General features: G+C 35.4%; 1 protein-coding gene across 2 annotated transcripts in view; it reads left to right on the top strand.

Moving 5' to 3' along the window:
• btaf1 (BTAF1 RNA polymerase II, B-TFIID transcription factor-associated) overlaps window positions 1-19,404 on the top strand; it is a 100,790-nt gene that overhangs the window by 75,951 nt on the left and 5,435 nt on the right. For both annotated transcript variants that reach the window (XM_059947607.1, XM_059947606.1), the window contains exons 31-36: window positions 1,446-1,587; window positions 3,504-3,634; window positions 4,521-4,646; window positions 15,228-15,380; window positions 16,833-17,044; window positions 19,156-19,315. In XM_059947607.1, the coding sequence (XP_059803590.1) occupies window positions 1,446-1,587; window positions 3,504-3,634; window positions 4,521-4,646; window positions 15,228-15,380; window positions 16,833-17,044; window positions 19,156-19,315 (924 nt within the window). The remainder of the gene's footprint in view (window positions 1-1,445; window positions 1,588-3,503; window positions 3,635-4,520; window positions 4,647-15,227; window positions 15,381-16,832; window positions 17,045-19,155; window positions 19,316-19,404) is intronic.

The raw sequence follows: 19,404 nt of genomic DNA, 5'->3' as shown, positions 1-19,404 counted from the left end.
TGTTTTGAGGACCTTGATTTCTTTTAGTACCAAAAAGTCATTAATAGAAATAATTGTTATTTAAAAGCTCAGGTGCAGTGCTCTGTCTGTTACTAAATTTTTTTTTATGATTGTATGGAGCTTTACTCCTTTCCATTAAGTCAGGAATGACTCATTACTGACTGCAGTCCAAAGTATTAACCTCACTAAACGGTTAATTATGATCAGAATGAAACATTATTGTTGTGTATCCCTACATAGTGATGTGGAAACTACTTCATTTGGATTCATTTTAAATATTAAATAGAATTTACTTCAAACAGTTGAAGAAGTAGAAAATCTACCCCTTCAAAGTAAGAAATATGCTGTGCTTTTTTTTTGGTGGATGTGATGGTACATTATTGGCCAGATTAAAAACAAAAGTTAAGAAATTACATTTGATAATTTTGTGACTAAGAAACAAAATAAATATCAGAGTTTAAGAACAGAGGAGTATAAAATATATGGAGTACATGCTAAAACCTTTAAAGGAGGTATGATGCAGATAGAATGTTTAAAAGGCAAATAATGAAAGAAACAAAAGGGTTGAAGCAGGTCAATATTAATGGTTTAAGAAGTGGTATAAAATACAGTTTGACTTTTAAACTGAAGTGATGCGCCATCTATGTATAATAGAAAAAACAGGCATTATCATTGTTTCATGCAGTTGTAGGACAATTAGAAATTATAAGTACTTAAAGGCATAATTTTGACATAAAAAAGGCAAATATTACTCTCAAATGAGAGTGAATGATGTTTGCAACCCTTCATTATTTACTATGGTTGCTGCTCATAATTAGAGCGTCTCTAATGAAACAGTTATTTCATGTAAATAGAAGAAGTACGTTGAATGGTTAAAAAGAATAAATCTATCTTCAAGGGTAGTGTAATTAAGAACTGGAGAAGAGAGGGAAAAAAGGTCAGTCATGTTTTAGCTTTTAGACATTCTTTTGAAATCCTGCAAGTTATCCCATTTACATGCTACAGATACTAAAATGGTTAGAGTTTTAAAAGAAATGAAAAAAATGACATTCAGAATAACCTAAATAAAAGGATATTTACTATAATAAAAATATTTGATTGTAACAGAAGAAATGCAAAGCCAAAAGAAAGGTAAGATGATTCAATAAAAATGAATTTGGATGATGGATGCCCATCTTTTAATCCAATTTATAGAGTGCAATAAAACTTAAAGCTTCAGTTTTAAAATTATTTCTACAGAGCACATGGGCTTCAGATACTTTGCTCTATCATTTAATCTTAAATATGCTTATCACTAGATAATGTGTTGTCATTGAATTAGAATGTGTAATTTAATCTCAGATCATGAGATGAATTGGAAGTAAACACTTGAAAAATTGATACACTGGAAGTTTCCTGTAAACATTTAAGATGTTTAATTTTAAATTCATTTTGTGATAATGCAGAACAATGTCTTGGAACTCTGGTCATTGTTTGACTTCCTGATGCCAGGATTTTTGGGTACTGAGCGGCAGTTTGCAGCTCGTTATGGAAAGCCAATATTAGCTAGCAGAGATGCTAGGAGTTCTTCAAAGGAGCAGGAGGCAGGTAAGATGATATTTTGTACCTGTAGGGTGTAATTCTGAGAGGCTGTCACATTACCTGTCTAGGTCTGCTTGTTCAGTTTAGACACCAGTCTCAAATATTGGTGAGGAGGACTTTGCAAAGCCAACTAGGCTGGAAGTATTTTTGAACTATCTGAACTGCATAGTCCATCGAGTTCTATTATTTCATTTCAAATAATGGTAACTAATACAACTAGTTTGCTAGAAATTTAAGAATCAACCACTCAGAATCAGTTTAAATTCACATCTAGGCCAGACCAAGTAAGGTGGCAGACTTTCTCCCTACTAATAAATCTTTTTTTTTTATACAGTCTAGTAGGTGCTGTGGACCGGTGATTGTTGTACCAATTTTTTTTAAGTATTGTCTGAATATGAAATCCTTACCAGACATTGTTTGAACTTGAGCCTCTAGATTGTCAATCCAGGCATCTGGATTACTAGTTCAGTAATTTAACCTCTGCATCACCAGGTCCATAAGATCATATATGAATATAAAGTGTCTTGAGAGGATAGTCTTATGGGAGAATCCTGAATTAGGGCTACTGTTATAAAAATATAGTTGCTCATTTTGGATGCGAATGAGACAAAATTTCTTTTCTGTTGGAAGATTAGGAGTCTGGAACACTGTTTGTCAGAGATTGATGAGTATAGGGTCTTTGTCTATTTTTAAGGAAAATGTAGATTTTTGATACCATGGAGAAATGGAAGTGTGAAATTACAGTCAGATCAGCCTTGATCTTGTTAAATATTGGCGTTGATTTGAGGAGCTAAGTGTTCATGTTCATATAAGTGTTCCTAATTTCAAAGTAAATTATTACCATGGTATGTATATGTCACCATGTGACAAACCTGTGTTTCATTTTCTTGGGTATTACTGTTTTACATACACAGTAAATCCAAGAAACACAATAAAAGGCTGCACCCAACAGAATGGGCAAACCAGTGTGCAAAAGACAACAAATTGCCAATTACAAAAGAGAAAAAAATAATACGAAATAAGCAATAAATATCGAGAACATGAGATTGAAGTTTTCTTGAAAGTGAGTCCATCGGTTGAGGGAATATTTCAATGATGGGGCGAGTGAAGTTATCCCCTCTGGTTCAAGAACGCGATGGTTGAGGGGTAATAACTGTTCCTGAACTTGGTGGTGTGGGTCTCGAGGCTCCTGTATCACTTTTCTGATGGCAGAAGCAAGAAGAGAGCATGGCCTGGATGGTGGAGGTCCTTAGTGATGGACGTTATTTCCTGCGACATCACTTCGTGTAGATGTGCTCAGTGGCCTTTATCTGTGGTGGGCTGGCATTTTCTGTTCAATGGCATTGGTGTTTCCATACCAGGCCATGATGCAACCAGTCAGTATACTCTCCACCATACATCTATAGATGTCATGCTGAATCTTTGCAAACTTCTAAGAAAGTAGAGGTGCTGAGTCGTTGATATTTTTCATCTGTGCACCTTGTTCTGATTAACTTGAGTTCATAGATGTTTTATTTTCAATGTGGATAATCAACTTGTATTCTGCATCAAAACAAAGTAATAATATGCTATTAGCTCAAATTTCATGGATATATCATAGTCCAAGATGCATATATAGTTTGAAATTGCAGTCTTGAAGACTTCTTGACACTTTTAAATTGCCTAAGTTGCCATTCACAGTAAAATTCTGCACTAAATGATCAGGTCAGTCAGTAAGCTTCTAAAAGCAAACTTTAAAAGAAAAGGTGGGTTACTTGTTTCATCATTCAATTATCTACATGTTGATACAGTTGTAAAAAAATTATGTCATTAGAATTAAAGTTTTTATATTTAAAAATTCAAAATGTGTCAGCGCATAAAGTTTTAGTTTGCAATTTTCTTATAAAGTAAAAATTCAGAAAATCCTTGTTCTCATGCCATAGGTGTTCTTGCAATGGAAGCATTGCATCGACAAGTACTTCCTTTCCTACTACGCAGAATGAAGGAAGATGTCCTTCAAGATCTTCCACCTAAGATAATACAAGATTATTATTGTAATCTCAGTACTTTACAGGTATGTTGTAATATCATGAAGAAAGCTCCAACAAAATCCCTGAAACTGACAGTGTAATGATATTTGCGTGTTTTGTAATTGGAACTTGCAGAAATGCAGTGACTAAGTGTTCAGGCATTTAGAATAGAAGTAGTGTATCAGCAATTTTCTTCTGGCCTTTTTTCACATGGCAATGGGAACTTATACTTTCACTGAAAGATGTTGCAACAACATTTAGGCGTTGCACAAAATTCTTCGATGAGCAACTTTCTAACTAGGTTTGGATTCAAGTTAAGAAGTCATGAAGATAGTATGTATTCAACATTTACCCTGGGGAGTACAGTTTGGCCAAATGAGGGATTGGTCTTTTCCTTCCACCATCTTTTTCTGCCCTTTGCAGTCTCCACTCTCCTTATCCAAACCATCGCAATAGTAATGCTGTTAGGTGATGTGATCAGATACCCCTATTTGCCTCTATGTATGCACCTCCTTTCCCTCATCATCCCCCAACTCTACTACCCATTGAGCCTTTCTTCACCTCTGCTTCTGTGTGGTTTGCATTTTGACTGACTTCCTCTACATCGGAGGACAAAAGACAGTGTCAGTGGCCTTTTTTTTATTGCTTTGAGGATTGCACAAATTTAGTCTGGGATATTCATGCACAGTTTTCTTAATACTCCTTTGGAGGCATTGCATAATCTATCATTTCCTTTTAACAATTTTAATATTAATCAACTTTAATAAATCACAAATATTTTATAAAGTAAATTAAATCTTTTTAAAAATATATGCATTCCCTTGAAATTACCTTCTGACTGAAAAATTTCCAATGGACAAATTAATTTGATGGATGAAAGATTTTGTTTCTTATTGTGATTATTGAGGCGGCTGATTTTTTAAATTCTAGATACAACTGTATGAAGATTTTGCTAAATCTCGTGCTAAGTGTGATGTTGAAGACACTATATCATCAAGTACAGTCGCAGAAGAAAATGAGAAACCTAAACTCAAAGCCACTGGGCATGTATTTCAGGTAAATATATTTTCTGAGATTTTTGTAAAGCTCTTGACACCAGTTGTGTTTGACGTTAATATGAGATTGCTCCATTTTTTGAAAGAAAGCTAAATGTTTGCTTAAAGTTTTGCCAGTTTTTTTTTATTGATTAGTTCTGGATTACTAAATCACTGGAAATTGTAGAAGCTCAAAAGGTTTGACATTACGTATCAAAGGTTTTAATGTCCTGACATCTGATAACCACGTGTGATGTATTTATGATTTAAAAGATGAGGTATTAGATCTTATTATAAATAATGAATTTGCACATTCAAATTTTATTTCATTTTTGAAAAGTACTACCAGACAGGCTTGGACTCAAGGTAAGCTATGTAACTCACATATACGCATAAGATGATTAGGTTGCTAAAGGGAAGCAAAGTACGATGGTAAAATACTACTCTCAGAGTGCTTGTGGCTAGTCATTTTGAAGACGAGGCAGAAGCCGAACTGGTTCAACTGGTTGTGATGGAATCAGGTGCATTTTTAGGGCTGAACCCATTGCTAATGATGTTGGCATTTAGTGTTTCTTCTGATGTTGGGGAAAATAGATCACTGCACTCACTAATCAGTGTCTAGCTGAATAAGACATCATTACTTCAGAATCCTATCCAAACTCAATCTTGGTTTCTGTCTCCATTGCCTTTCATGAGCAGGACTGGCTTCTATTTTCATAGCACTATCTGTCTCCATCCCTCTCCACTTATCTGCTGCTGATACTTTCATCTATTCCTTTGTCTATGTATTCTGCCATTTCAGAAACAGACTTATTAGCACTGATGTATGACATGAAATTTGTTTTGCAGAAGCAATAAGTGTAAAGGTATAAAAATCTATAAATTAAGTAAGTAATGAAGAAATAAAGGAATAATAGGTTAGTGTTTGTAGGTTCATAGATCGTTTAGATATCTAATATCCAAGGCAAAGAACTTGACCCTGAACCACATTCTGGATGGTAATAACAAGAAGAGGGCATGTCCTGGATGGTGAGGGTTCTTACTGATGAATGCCGTCTCCTTGAGGCACTGCTTCTAAAGGTGTCCTTGATAGTATGGAGGGTTTTGCCCAAGTCTACAACTCTGCAACCTCTTGTGATCCTGTATATTGGAGGCTCCATACCAGGCTCTGAATCAACCAATCAGAATGCTCTCCATCGTACATCAATATAAATTTGTAAGTCTTTCATGACATACCAAATTTCCTCCAACTCCTAATGAGGTAGAGCCTCTAGGTGTTGTCTTTGTGGCTGCAAGTGTATTTTGGGCCTGGGATGGATTCTCCGAAATGCTGATGCTGCTCTCCCTTTTCATTGCTGACCACTCAATCAGGACTGGCCTGTGCTTCCCCAACTCCTCCCTCCTGAAATTCAAATTCAGTTCTCAGTCTTGCTGACATTGAATGTGAGGTTGTTGTGACACTGCTTAACCAGCCAACCTGTCACTCATGTAAGCCACTTTGTCAGTATCTGAGATTCTATCAACAACAGTGCTCAGGCAGAAATAAATTCTAGCTATAACCAACCTCTTAAAGCACTTAATTATGGTAGATGTGAGTGTTACAGGCAATGGTCGTTGAGATAGCTCACCTGCTCTTCTTAAACACAGGAAAGTTAGCTGCCCTTTTGAAGCAGATGGGAACAGCAGTGAGAGGTTGAAGATGTTCTTGAATGCTGGTCAGCATGGGTTTTCAGTACCTATCTAGGTACATATAGTAGTTGGGGCTTGACACCTTGAAGTATGTTTGGGTATCAGCCTCTGAAACAGAAGATTACAGGGTTGCTGAATGCTGTGAGAATTTGCATGGGTCTAGTGTCATTTTCCCTTTCAAAGCACGTACAAAAGATGTTGAGCTCATGAGGGAGTGAAGCTTTACAGCCATTTATGCTCTTGAGATTTTGCATAATAGGAAGTAATGCATCTTATCTACATGTGTTTCTAACTTCACTCGAAATTGACTTTTCACTTTCATGATGGCCTTCCATAAGTCATACTTGGACTTTCTTGTAGGATTCTGGATCACCTGATTTTGAACACCCAACTAAACTGAGAACCTTATGGTTCAACCAGGACTTCTGGTTTGGTATATTCTTGATGGCATACACTCATCATCACTGGTCAGCCTGCGATAGCTGTGGCATATTCAAATCTGAACATGAATCCCTAAATATGGTTCAGTCCACCTATTCAAAGCAGTCCTGTAAACAGTCCTTATACTCCCTTGACCGTATCTTGGCTGTCTTCATCAAGCTGGCTCTTACCCTCCACCATTTGTGAGCTCAGCAGAGTCTTGGCTAGAATTTCACTTTGCATGTTCTATCAGCGCCTTCAAATTTAAAGTTCTCATTCTTCTGTTTAAATCACAATATAGAGTCTCTACTCTTCATCTCTGTAACCTTCTCTGATGCCAAAGTTCATATTGCTGTACTTGCCATTCTTATGACTCTAATCCTATTGTACACACTTCTGTTTTCAGCAGACATTTAACCATGACACCAAAGTTCTTTCTAAATGTTCCTGCAATTTTCTGTTCCTTTGAGATTCTCCTGTAAGCATGACTCTTTGACCAAGCTCTGTCTTCTCAGTTTGATCTATTTGTTTTCTTGCTTACTTACAAAGTGACTAGGGTTTTTTTTTTACTTAAAGGTGATATAAAAGTGCTTTGAATCTAAGTTTAATAGAGAGGAAATAGTTTGAAGTTTTGAGCATGGTAATTGTTTCTAGCTGTATAAAACTTGTGCACAATGTGAGTGTTAAAGGAGAAAGCAAGGTAATTTCTATTTTGTCCTAGTATTGATCCTAGGCAATTCAATTGCTCAAGGCCTGGCAGACAGACCTGGGCGCTATGGTAGCTTAGCGAGCCATCATGGTACCGTAGCAGTTAGCACGATGCTTTACAGCTCAGGGCATCAGAGTTCAGAGTTTAATTCCTTTCTTTTTCAATCTTTTTATTAAATTTCATATATAAAAAAAAACAACACATAATAATGAATAGATTACAGATTCAATAAACTTGAGATTACATTAGTAATAGGATAATAATATCCTATTAAAACATCCATCAACAAAAGGTACATAAATCAATCAAGTCTATATAAATATATATGAAAAAAAAACAAAAATAATCATCAAAAAAAGAAAAAAAAATTGAGATTATATATGAGAAAAAATATATATTGAAAAAAAAATACTAAACTATAACTAACATGGGCAATAATAGTACTTTATAAATATATGAAGGTGTCAAGAAAAGAACTCCGGAACTCCATACCTGAACAAGGATAAGTAGAGAAAAGGATCTGAAATAGGCCAAATTAATTCATATGAAAGTGTCGAATAAATGGTCCCCAGGTTTCTTCAAATTTAATTGAAGAATCAAAGATAATGCTTCTGATTTTTTCCAAACTCAAATAAGAAATAGTTTGGGAGAACCACTGAAATGTAGTAGGAGGATTTACTTCTTTCCAGTTTTGTAATATAGACCTTCTGGCCATTAATGTTACAAAGGCAATCATTCGTCTGATTGAAGGGGAAAGCTGATTGCCATCTTCATTTGGTATACCGAAAATTGCAGTAATAAAATGGGGTTGTAAATCGATATTCCATACTGAGGAAATGACATCAAAAATGTCCTTCCAATAGTTATGTAAAGTGGGACATGTCCAAAACATGTGAGTCAATGAAGCCACTTCTAAGTGACATCTGTCACATTGAGGATTAATATGCGAATAAAATCGGGCAAGCTTATCTTTAGACATATAAGCTCTATGTACAATTTTAAATTGTATTAAAGCATGTTTAGCACAAATAGAGGAGGAATTAACCATTTGTAAAATTTTTTCCCATTTATCTGTTGATATATTACATCGAAGTTCTTTTTCCCATTCTTGTCTAATTCTATCCGATATTTCTGGCTGTATCTTCATAATCATGTTATAAATAAAAGCTACTAATCCCTTCTGACAAGGATTAAAAGTAAAAATCAAATCTGAAAAATCCGATGGAGTTGAATTAGGAAAAGATGGAAGAATTTTATGTAAGAAATTTCTAATTTGTAAGTATCTAAAAAAATTAGATTTAGGTAATTCAAATTTGTTGGATAGTTGATCAAAAGACATCAAAGTACCTTCAAAAAAAAGATCATGAAAACATTTTATACCTTTCCTTTTCCATATACTAAAAGCTTGATCTGTCAATGAAGGTTTAAAAAAAAAATTACATAAAATAGGGCTGTCCAGAGCAAAGTTTTTCAGATTAAAGAATTTGCGAAATTGAAACCAAATTCGTAGTGTATGTTTAACAACAGGGTTAGATATCTGTTTATTGAATTTGGCTAAATCAATAGGAAGAAAAGAACCAAGAACGGAAAATATAGAATATCCCTTAACCTCACTACATTCCAAATTTACCCACTGTGGGCACACAGGTGAATCCAAATCTAGTTTCCAGTACATTAGGTTACGAATATTATTCGCCCAATAATAAAATCTAAAGTTAGGTAAAGCTAGACCACCATCTTTTTTAGACTTTTGTAATTGCCTTTTGCTTAACCTAGGATTTTTATTTTGCCACACAAATGAGGAAATTTTTGAATCAATATTATCAAAAAAAGATTTAGGAATAAAAATTGGTAAAGCTTGGAATAAATATAAAAATTTCGGTAAAATCATCATTTTAATAGCATTAATCCGACCAACTAATGATAAAAATAAGGGAGACCATCTTGTAGTAAGTTGCTGAATTTGATGAAGCATAGGTAAAAAATTCAGTCCAAATAAATCTTTATATTTCTTGGTGATTTTTATACCTAAATAGATAAAGTTATCAGTAACAACTTTAAATGGCATCCTATCACTCAATAAAGTTTGCGCGTTTAAAGGGAATAACTCACTCTTATCTAAGTTTAACTTATAACCAGAAAAGCTACCAAATTGAGCCAACAAGGATAAAATAGCAGGAATAGACCTACTAGGATTAGAAATATATAACAACAAATCATCAGCATAAAGCGATAATTTGTATAACTTCTCATTACGGGTAATACCAAAAATATTAGGAGACTCACGAATAGCAATAGCTAAAGGTTCTAATGCAATATTAAATAATAAAGGACTTAAAGGACAACCTTGTCTCGTACCACGAGATAATTGAAAAAAAGAGGATCTATAATTATTTGTAAGAACAGAAGCAACAGGTTTATAATATATTAATTTAATCCATGATATAAAATTAGGACTAAAATTAAAGTTTCTCAATGCATTAAATAAATATGTCCATTCAACTCTATCAAAGGCTTTTTCAGCATCTAATGAGATAACACATTCTGGGGTTGTAGGTGATGAAGTATAAATTATGTTAATCAATTTTCTAATATTAAAAAAGGAATACCGATTCCTAATAAAACCAGTTTGATCTTCTGAAATAATCTGTGGTAATACCTTTTCTAATCTAATGGCTAAAATTTTTGTAAGAATCTTAGAGTCTACATTTAATAATGATATAGGGCGATAAGATGCACATAAAGTAGGATCTTTATCTTTTTTAAGAATTAGAGAGATAGTAGCTTCATAAAACGATTGAGGTAATCTCTTCTTAACAAACGCATCATTAAAGATTTCACATAGCCAAGGAGAAAGCAATAAAGAAAAAGTTTTAAAAAATTCTACAATAAAACCATCAGGACCAGGAGCTTTCCCTGAATTCATTGATGAGATAGCCTCTCTTATTTCATCCATAGAAATAGGAGCATCAAGCAAGCTACAATCTTCATCTATCAGTTTAGGAATATTCAAGTTATTAAAAAAATTATCCATCGTAAACCGGTCACCGTCAAATTCTGATTGATATAAAGATTTATAAAAATCTTGAAAAGTGTTATTGATTTCTTTATAATCAGTAGTTAAATTACCGTCTTGTTTACGAATTTTAATAATTTGTCGCTTAGTCGAAATAGCTTTTAATTGATTAGCTAACAATTTACCAGTTCGATCACTATGAATATAAAATTGAGCCCTAGTCTTAATTAATTGATTCTCAATTGAAGAAGATAATAATAAACTATGTTCCATTTGAAGCTCAACTCTCTTCTTATAAAGTTCTTTGGTAGAAGTAACGGAATAAATCTTATCAATTTCTTTAATTTTATCCACCAATAAAGCTATATCTGAATATCTTTGTTTTCTTTTACCAGCGGAATATGAAATAATTTGTCCACGAATAAAAGCCTTGAAAGAGTCCCAAAGTATTCCTTTGTCAATCTCTTCATTATAGTTTGTTGAAAAAAATAAGTCAATTTGTTGTTTTATGAAGGTAATAAATTCTGGATCTTGAAGCAAAGTAACATTAAGTCTCCAAGATCTAGTATTGATAGAAGAGTCCAGAATCTTAATAGATAACTTCAAAGGCGCATGATCCGAAATAGCAATAGAATCGTATTTACAATCAATAACATCTGTTAATAAACGATGATCAATAAGGAAATAATCAATTCTAGAATAACTATGATATACATGTGAAAAAAATGAAAATTCTTTATCTTTAGGGTTCAAAAACCGCCATATTTCAGTAATTCCAGAATCAACCATAAAAGAATTAATAAGTAAAGCTGATCTATTCGGAAGAGTTCGAATAGGTTTAGATCTATCCATCGAAGGATTCAAACAACAATTAAAGTCTCCACCCATAATCAACATATATTCATTCAAATTAGGAAGAGAAGTAAATAAACGTTTAAAAAATTCAGGACAATCAAAGTTTGGAGCATAAATATTAACTAAAACAACTTTCCGATTAAAAAGTGAACCAGTTATCAACAAAAATCTACCCTGTGGATCAGAAATAATTTCATAATGTGTAAACGAAATTGAGGCGTCTATAAAAATAGACACACCCCTAATTTTAGCGGTACAATTTGAGTGAAATTGTTGCCCTTTCCAGAACCTAAAAAAACGTTGATTATCCTCCCTCCTAATATGGGTCTCCTGTGCAAAAATAATATTAGCGTTCAATCTATGGAATACTTTAAATATTTTTTTACGTTTAATCGGATGATTTAAACCATTGGTATTCCACGAGATAAAGTTAATAGATTTATCCATCATACCAATATTAATTGTGTGTATCATAAAAGGTTAAAAAGACACATAACCCACAATTTAGGAAGAAGGAAAATTGATTCAGGAGCAACCGGAGATCCTGACACCTCAACAATATTAACAATTTAAAGTCAGCCCATAAACTAAAAGCAAAAAAATAAAAAGCAAAAGCATGAAAAAAGATCCCTCCCCCCTCCCCCCACCCTTTGAAAGAAAGCCAAGCGGCAGGCGCATAAACTAATACTAATATTACCCCCATTTCAAGATGGCAGCTCCATAAGAAAATTTTTTTAAGAAAAAACTATATAACACCCTAATTAAAATATAGAGTTGCAAAAAAATATATATATATATATATATATATATATATATATATATATATATACCTACATATATATATATACATACACATACACACACATATCAGACAAGTCAAAAAAAACTAAAATAGTAAAACCAGAAAAATCATTAATAAAAAAAAATGAACATTAAAGTTTAAAAATGTGATACACCTTTAAAAAAGAAATTCCATATTCAGATACAAAGATGACGTTTCACAAGCCAAGACTTATGGGAAGAAGAAACGACATTTTGAGAAAGCCATATTACAAAATATGAATATAAATTCAGCAATCTAATAAGAAAATTTAGTAAAAAAAAAGTTATCAAAATAGAATTTTTTTTAAAAAAAAAGATTTAATAGACACTACAACATATATAAAAAAAAAGACTAAAAAAAAGAATTCAAAACCTTTGTTCCATTTCTAAATACAGGCAAGCAAATAAACGCTTATAAAAAGTAAAGACTTATGGGAAGAAGAAACGACATTTTGAAAAAATAATTCATTATTACAAAATACAAACGTGTATAAAAAAGGATATTATAAAAATTAAAACAGCATCTATAAGCAATAATAATAGTAAAAAAAAAGACCCAGACCCATAGTTCAAAATAAAAAGTTATAACCCAACTTCCAGGGTTAAAACTTAAAATGAAATGGCATCCTCTCTCCAAAAAAAAAATCTTCAATGTAACTCATAGTTCAAGTTGCACTAGAGCAGGGGTCGGCAACGTTTACCACTAAAAGAGCCAATATGGACCCATTTCCCATAGAAAAGAAAACACTGGGAGCCACAAAATGAAATAACACTGCATACAACGGGTTTTTTTTTTTGCCTTTATGCTATGTATAAACAAACTATAATGTGTTGCATTTTTGAAATTGATGAACTCCTGCAGAGAAAACGAAATTACATTTCTGCATGCAACAAAAACATTTTGAACTCCGAAAAAAAGACGTCGGGTTGAAGGTTACTACATAGTTAGCCTACCTTGGATCGAAGAATTAAAAGAATGCGCGCACTGGCGGGTGTCAGGCATTGGCAGTGGTGATGTATATTAATAGCGATAAAAACACGTTGTAGCGGTGTAGCGCTACACGCAGCGCTAAAATAAAGACTGCAGTCAAAGGTAACTTTATTCGAACTAAACAGCCTTGCTTTAAAGCCTCGCTCAACCCGTCCCCGTGGGCGCGGATGCTCCAAAAGACACGTACTCACAAACCCCCGTAGGCTATCTCCCTTAGTCGGAACGGTGGCTAATTGTGAGCCGGTTCGGATGTGCCAGGAGATGAGGTCTCCGCAAAGTTTTCATATTGTACAAGATCACCATAATCTTCAAATTTCGAATTACTTTTCAAAAGCTAACAAACCACGGGGAGCCGCATCACAGAGATCAAAGAGCCGCACGTGGCTCTGGAGCCGCAGGTTGCCGACCTCTGCACTAGAGGATCGATATTCTTCAACAAATTTCTTCACTTCTTCAGGAGTGTTAAAAAAGTGTAGACTGTTGTCGGGCAGCACAATTCTAAGCTTCGCTGGATACATTAAAGCTTGTTTAAATCCAATCGAATGAATCTCTGCCATCACTGGTTTAAAAGCGATCCTGGCTTTCATTACTTCATACGAATAGTCCTCAACAATTCGAAATGAGTAATTTTTGTAGGAGATCATACCTTTTTTACGAGCTAACCGAATTAGAAGCTCTTTCTCACGAGGATAATGAAGGCGAACAATCACCGCTCGTGGTTTATCAGACACAGACGAAAGCCTCGCAACTCTGTGAGCACGGTCAATAACAGGTTCATTTTTCAAACCTTCACCACCGAAAATTTCCCACAGTAATTTAGAGAAAAATTCAGTTAAATCACCGGACTCAACTTTTTCGGGAATTCCGATGATGCGCAAATTCTGTCTGCGAGAACGATTTTCAAGATCAGTAATTTTAAACTTATACTGATCTAAAGTTTTAGCAGTCGACTCTATCTTCTTCTCTAACACTTCAATTGTACGTGCTTTTTCACAAATTGATTGTTCAAGAGTCGTGATCTTATTTCCAAGCTGCTGAACCACTAACGCCTGCGACTGAAACTTAGTTTCAAGCGATTTAACAACTCCTTCAAAATCGGATATTTTCGTAGTGATCCTCCTTTCCAAACTTAACAATTTACTGTCCAATTTACCTTCTAGTCTGCCTTCCAGACCCGCAAATTTAGCATCCAGTTTATTGTCCAATTTACCTTCCATACCCGCAAATTTAACATCCAGTTTAATGTCCAAAAGACCAGAAATTGCGTCGATGGATACAGGATCCTTAGCCGATTTCTTACTTGTAGCCATTTTAAGTTTGACAAGATTAGATCAACTATTATTTTAGGAAAAAAGGGTCAATCAAAGGTAGCAACTCATATGATTAAGTTCGAAAAGATCTAATTAAAGGGTGATTATAGTTAAAAAAATAAAGAGCGCCTAAAAGGCAGATGCTTACGTCGCCATCTTGAAACTCCACCCCCGAGTTTAATTCCATCCCCATCTGTAAGTAGTTGGTACGTCCTTCCTGTCAGCACACAGGGTTCCTCTGGGTGCCCCAATTTCCTCCCACATTCCAAAGACGTACCGGTTAGTTGGTTAATTAGTCGTTGTCAATTGTCCTCTGATTAGGCTTGAGTTAAGTTGATAGGCTGCTGTGTGGTGGGGCTTGTTGGGCTGGAAGTGCATGTTCCACACTGTATCTAAATTTTAAAAGAAGATTTATAGTTCTACTGTTTTCAAAAAAACACTGTAGAATAGGTGCCAAAATGTGATAATAAACATAAACTGTACGTGTAGTATAAACTACTGATAAGGTGAGAACAATCAAGTGAAATTGTACGTAAACCTTGTGTCCACATGGATTCATGTGCTGTACAATATTAGACTTTAATATTACCTAATTCATAAACTGTAAGAAAACCATAAACTCACTATAGTTTACTCTTTAAAAACTAGCTGTAATATTATATCCCCTTTAAGCAGAGGAAATGTCTTCCATTAAAGGGAAACTGTTATCTAGATGATGAAGACAAAGAAGTGCATGGAAATTTTCAGTCAGTGGAAATCAGGTGATACTCTTGTTATTCCTTTGCTTCCAGGCGTTACAATATTTGAGGAAACTTTGCAATCATCCTGCACTAGTACTGACTTCACAGCATCCAGAATTCCAGCATATTAAGGAGCAACTTGCTGCTCAAAATTCATCTCTGCATGATATCCAGCATGCTCCAAAGCTCTCTGCCTTAAAGCAGGTACTCTTTCAAATTTAATACATTTTTCTTTTCCATTTATTTCATTGTTCTTGGAGACACTTATCGGTCTACAGCAATATAAGTTACGTGTAACCCCCTGGGTCGCCTCAGGCTCGCTCAGCTCGTTCTCGTCTAGGGGGAGCAGCCTTCGGCCCCGCCAAACTGGGTAATCAGCTGGTGTGGATGCTGTGTGATGTCCCCGCCTCGCCCAAAAACAGACAGTACACCATATGCGATTAAATGAGTACAATTTATAAAGGTTACTATAACTAAGTGATTAATAACGATACAGTATATATAAAGAGAAAATTAAAGAAAAGGCGCCAAACTTATCAAAGTCCAAACCACTTCGTGCACAGCCGTTGGAGCTCAATTACTGAAGTCTTCTGGCCACCATTCGATCCCCTCCGAACTCCTCGACTCGCAGCTCAGGACCCTCTGAACCCCTCGACTCTCCAAACAGCTCAGGACCCTCCGAGTGGTCAACCAAGCACATCTAGCTTCATCCCCCACCCCGGAGAATCTCCCGGCCTCGGACCCCCCTTTGGGGTCCGATCCTCGCCCAGCTTAGAGCATTGCGTCCTCTCTCTTGACCCCCTCGCGCCGTTCTGCCCAAAAGCCCGTCAACAAAAGCTTACAGACTCAGAAGAAAGAACATTAATCCCCATTTGGTTTACAAAGGAATACCATTCTCGTTATCAGTAAATTAGCATTCCTGCTAGTTAACAAAAGGAAACCCTTTCCCAACAGTAACAATGAAAAAAAAGAAACCCCCCTTTACACACGTAACATTACATTTGCAATTATAAATATCAGGTCATATTTGTTGATTTTAAAACTTAAGCATATACAGATTGTTTTAAAATCTAAGTAACAATAGCTGGATATAAAATTGGTTTCTCCCTCGCAGGTTAATTTGTTGATGAGTGAGGGAAGGCTTGAACATCAAGAGGAAGGTGTATGGAAAATACACTTTGCTGTTGTACACCTAATGTCAATAATAACTGTATAATCTTTAAGTTATCATTTAAGAGGAGGAAAAATGTAGACTCCTTGATTATAACAGCTTTTACTGAAATTTGAGTGGTGCATTGGAATATTGGACTATTTCCCATAGTTCTCTTCAAATTTAATATGTATACCACCTGCCAACACAAATATTTGTGAAACTGGTATTTGGTGTTCCAAAAATTGTTTGATTGATCATCGGGTACTTCTCTCTAAGTAGCACCAAGCTCACATTATTACTTTGAAAACTAAACATGAAATAAAATCCATTAAGAATTTACTGCCCAAGTCAAATGAATTTAAAAGATTAAAGATTCTGCTCCCCTGTGTTGACATTTATTTTATTTCATACTTTGAGTTCAAACTCTTAGCAAGTAATTACTTCTGAGACCAAGTTGAATATTCTTTTAATCCTTTTCTTCTCTCTCCCCCCCATCCTTCAAGCTGCTTCTTGACTGTGGACTTGGCAACAGTGCAGCCTCAGAAAATGGCACTGAATCAGTTGTAGCTCAACACAGAGTTCTCATTTTCTGTCAACTGAAGAGCATGTTGGACATTGTGGAACATGACTTGCTCAAACCTCAGATGCCAAGTATCACCTATTTAAGGTTAGATGGTAGTGTTCCTGCAGGCCAACGACATTCCATTGTGGCAAGGTAGGCAAGTTACCAAACAGCTAATGATTGCACTAAGAATGTGTCCAAGGGCTTCCATGACTTGGTGATTTAAGTTCCATGTGCCCCACAGGAGACAACATTGATGAAAAGAATTTGCTACCTTGTCCATGGAAGATTTGGTCATGATTTTGACCTAGGTTATTGCATTTGGTTTCAGCAAAGGAAGAATATTTTGCATTTATAATCTGTGCTTCCTAATTGGAAAAGAGTGTGTGTTTCTCAGGAGCAAGGCATAGCATTCTTGAGCCTTGTTACAAAAAAGAATCACTAAATACATAAGTGTTTGGAATCAGTTCATCTCTAGCAATCTGACAGACCATTTAATTACATCAGCAATATTATGTGTGTGGAGTCTGTTGTCCAGACCCTGGATTATATCTCCTGTAGGATACATGGAACAAAGTGTTTCATTCGATGGTTTACATAGAATGACTAGTCTTTGACAAGAAATTCTGTAGATGCTGGAAATCTAGCAAAACACCCAAAATGTTAGAGGAACTCAGCAGGTCAGGCAGCATCTATGGATATGAATAAAGAGTCAGCGTTTGGCTTGTGACTCTTCATCAGGACTGGAAAGGAAGGGGCAAAATGCCAGAATAAAAATGTGGGAGGAGGGGAAGGAAGACAAGCTAGAAAGTGATGCGTGAAGCCAGGTGGGGGGAAATGTGGATGGGTGGGAAAGGGGGATGGTAAGAAGCTGGGAGATGATAGTTGGAAGAGGGAAAGAGCTAATAGGAGAAGAGATAGGACCATAGGAGAAGGGGCACCAGGGGGATGTGATAGGTACTTGAGAAGAAGTGAATGGGAGAGAGGCAGCATGGGGAGTTGTAGAAGAGGGGAAGGAGAAGGGGAGAAAATTACCAGAAGTTTGGGAAATCACTGTTCATGCCATCAAGTTGGAGGCTACTCATTTGATGGCATGAACATTGATATCTCCAGGTTATTTTTCTTCCCTCACCTGCCTATCTTCTACTGGTGCCCATCTTCCCTTTCTCCCACGGTCCACTCTTCTCTAATATCAGGTTCCTTCTCCTCCAGCCATTTGCTTCTTCCAGCTATTGCCTCCCAGCTTCTTATTTCAATCCCTCCCCCCCCTTCCCCACCCACCTGGCTTCACCTATCGCTTTCTAGCTTGTCCTTTCCCTCTCCCAGCTTTTTATATTTCAATGCTGCTTGACATGCTGAGTTCTTACAGCAGTTTTCAAATGTTGCTAGGTTGACCAGTGGAGGTTTAGGGTATTCTGTGTGCAACAACTGTCACACCAGTTAAAGTTACTATATTTTAAAATTAACTTGTTAGACCATTAGCATTGTACTACAAATATTTATAAAATGTTGAATCCTTAAAGCATGATGAACAATTTTGTACACAAAAATAATAATGGCCATACTGGTAATGCTCCTGCCTAACTGCTTAAGTGATTCAAGTTGATCATATGTTCTGTGTGGCATTTGCATGTTTTTAAGGTAGATAAGTTAAGTTCATATAACCTTCTAATGGTGCTAAGTTTGCAAACAGATTAGCCATGACCTTATGAAATAAATGGCAGAGTAGGATTGAGCAGCTGAGTGACCTATTCCTCCTTCTAATGCACACATGTAAATCTTTGTATGTCATGGCTTGTTGGAGTAATGTGACAAACATTCGCCATGAAGCAGCTGAAGAAAGTTTTGACAGTCAAGAAAATAATTTTATGAATATCTGACATTTGGAAATGTTTAAAGGTTTTTTTTTAAAAAACGAAGTGTTTAAATAAAAGCTGGAGCTGTTAACATGCACTAATAAATATTTAACTAAACTTTTTTTTAAAGTCGGAGCTACCTAGCTGAGACCTTGTTTAAATAACTGGTGAGCTCAGTGAATAATAGTTGATAAGTAGCTGAGCGCAAGTTTCCAGATGCTGACATTTATGTGGAAAATTCCTGGCAATCTCATGTGGAATTGTCAACATTTTACCCCAACATCAGGCCTAGTATATTCCTAAGATTATATTACTTTTTGCCTGTAACCAACAAATTGTGCAAAGTTTAAGCGTAGGTTTTGAATATGGCATTTTGAATTATATATTAATTATTTGCATTTTTGTTAGGTTTAATAATGACCCCTCAATAGATGTTTTGCTGTTAACCACCCATGTTGGCGGCCTTGGTCTTAATCTTACTGGTGCAGATACAGTGGTGTTTGTTGAACACGACTGGAACCCTATGCGAGATTTGCAAGCAATGGATCGAGCTCATCGTATTGGACAGGTAAAGCACTTTCTGACCTGTTTGGAAGTGGTTGGGTTTTTATCTAGAATTTTAACACTTTCCAAATTTCTTTTAATGCTTAGTCATCA

Source organism: Hypanus sabinus, chromosome 22 (assembly GCF_030144855.1).
Source record: "Hypanus sabinus isolate sHypSab1 chromosome 22, sHypSab1.hap1, whole genome shotgun sequence".
Classification (NCBI taxonomy): Eukaryota; Metazoa; Chordata; class Chondrichthyes; order Myliobatiformes; family Dasyatidae; genus Hypanus; species Hypanus sabinus.
Note: the sequence above shows the minus strand (reverse complement) of the source record. Positions and strands in the feature narration are given on the sequence as shown.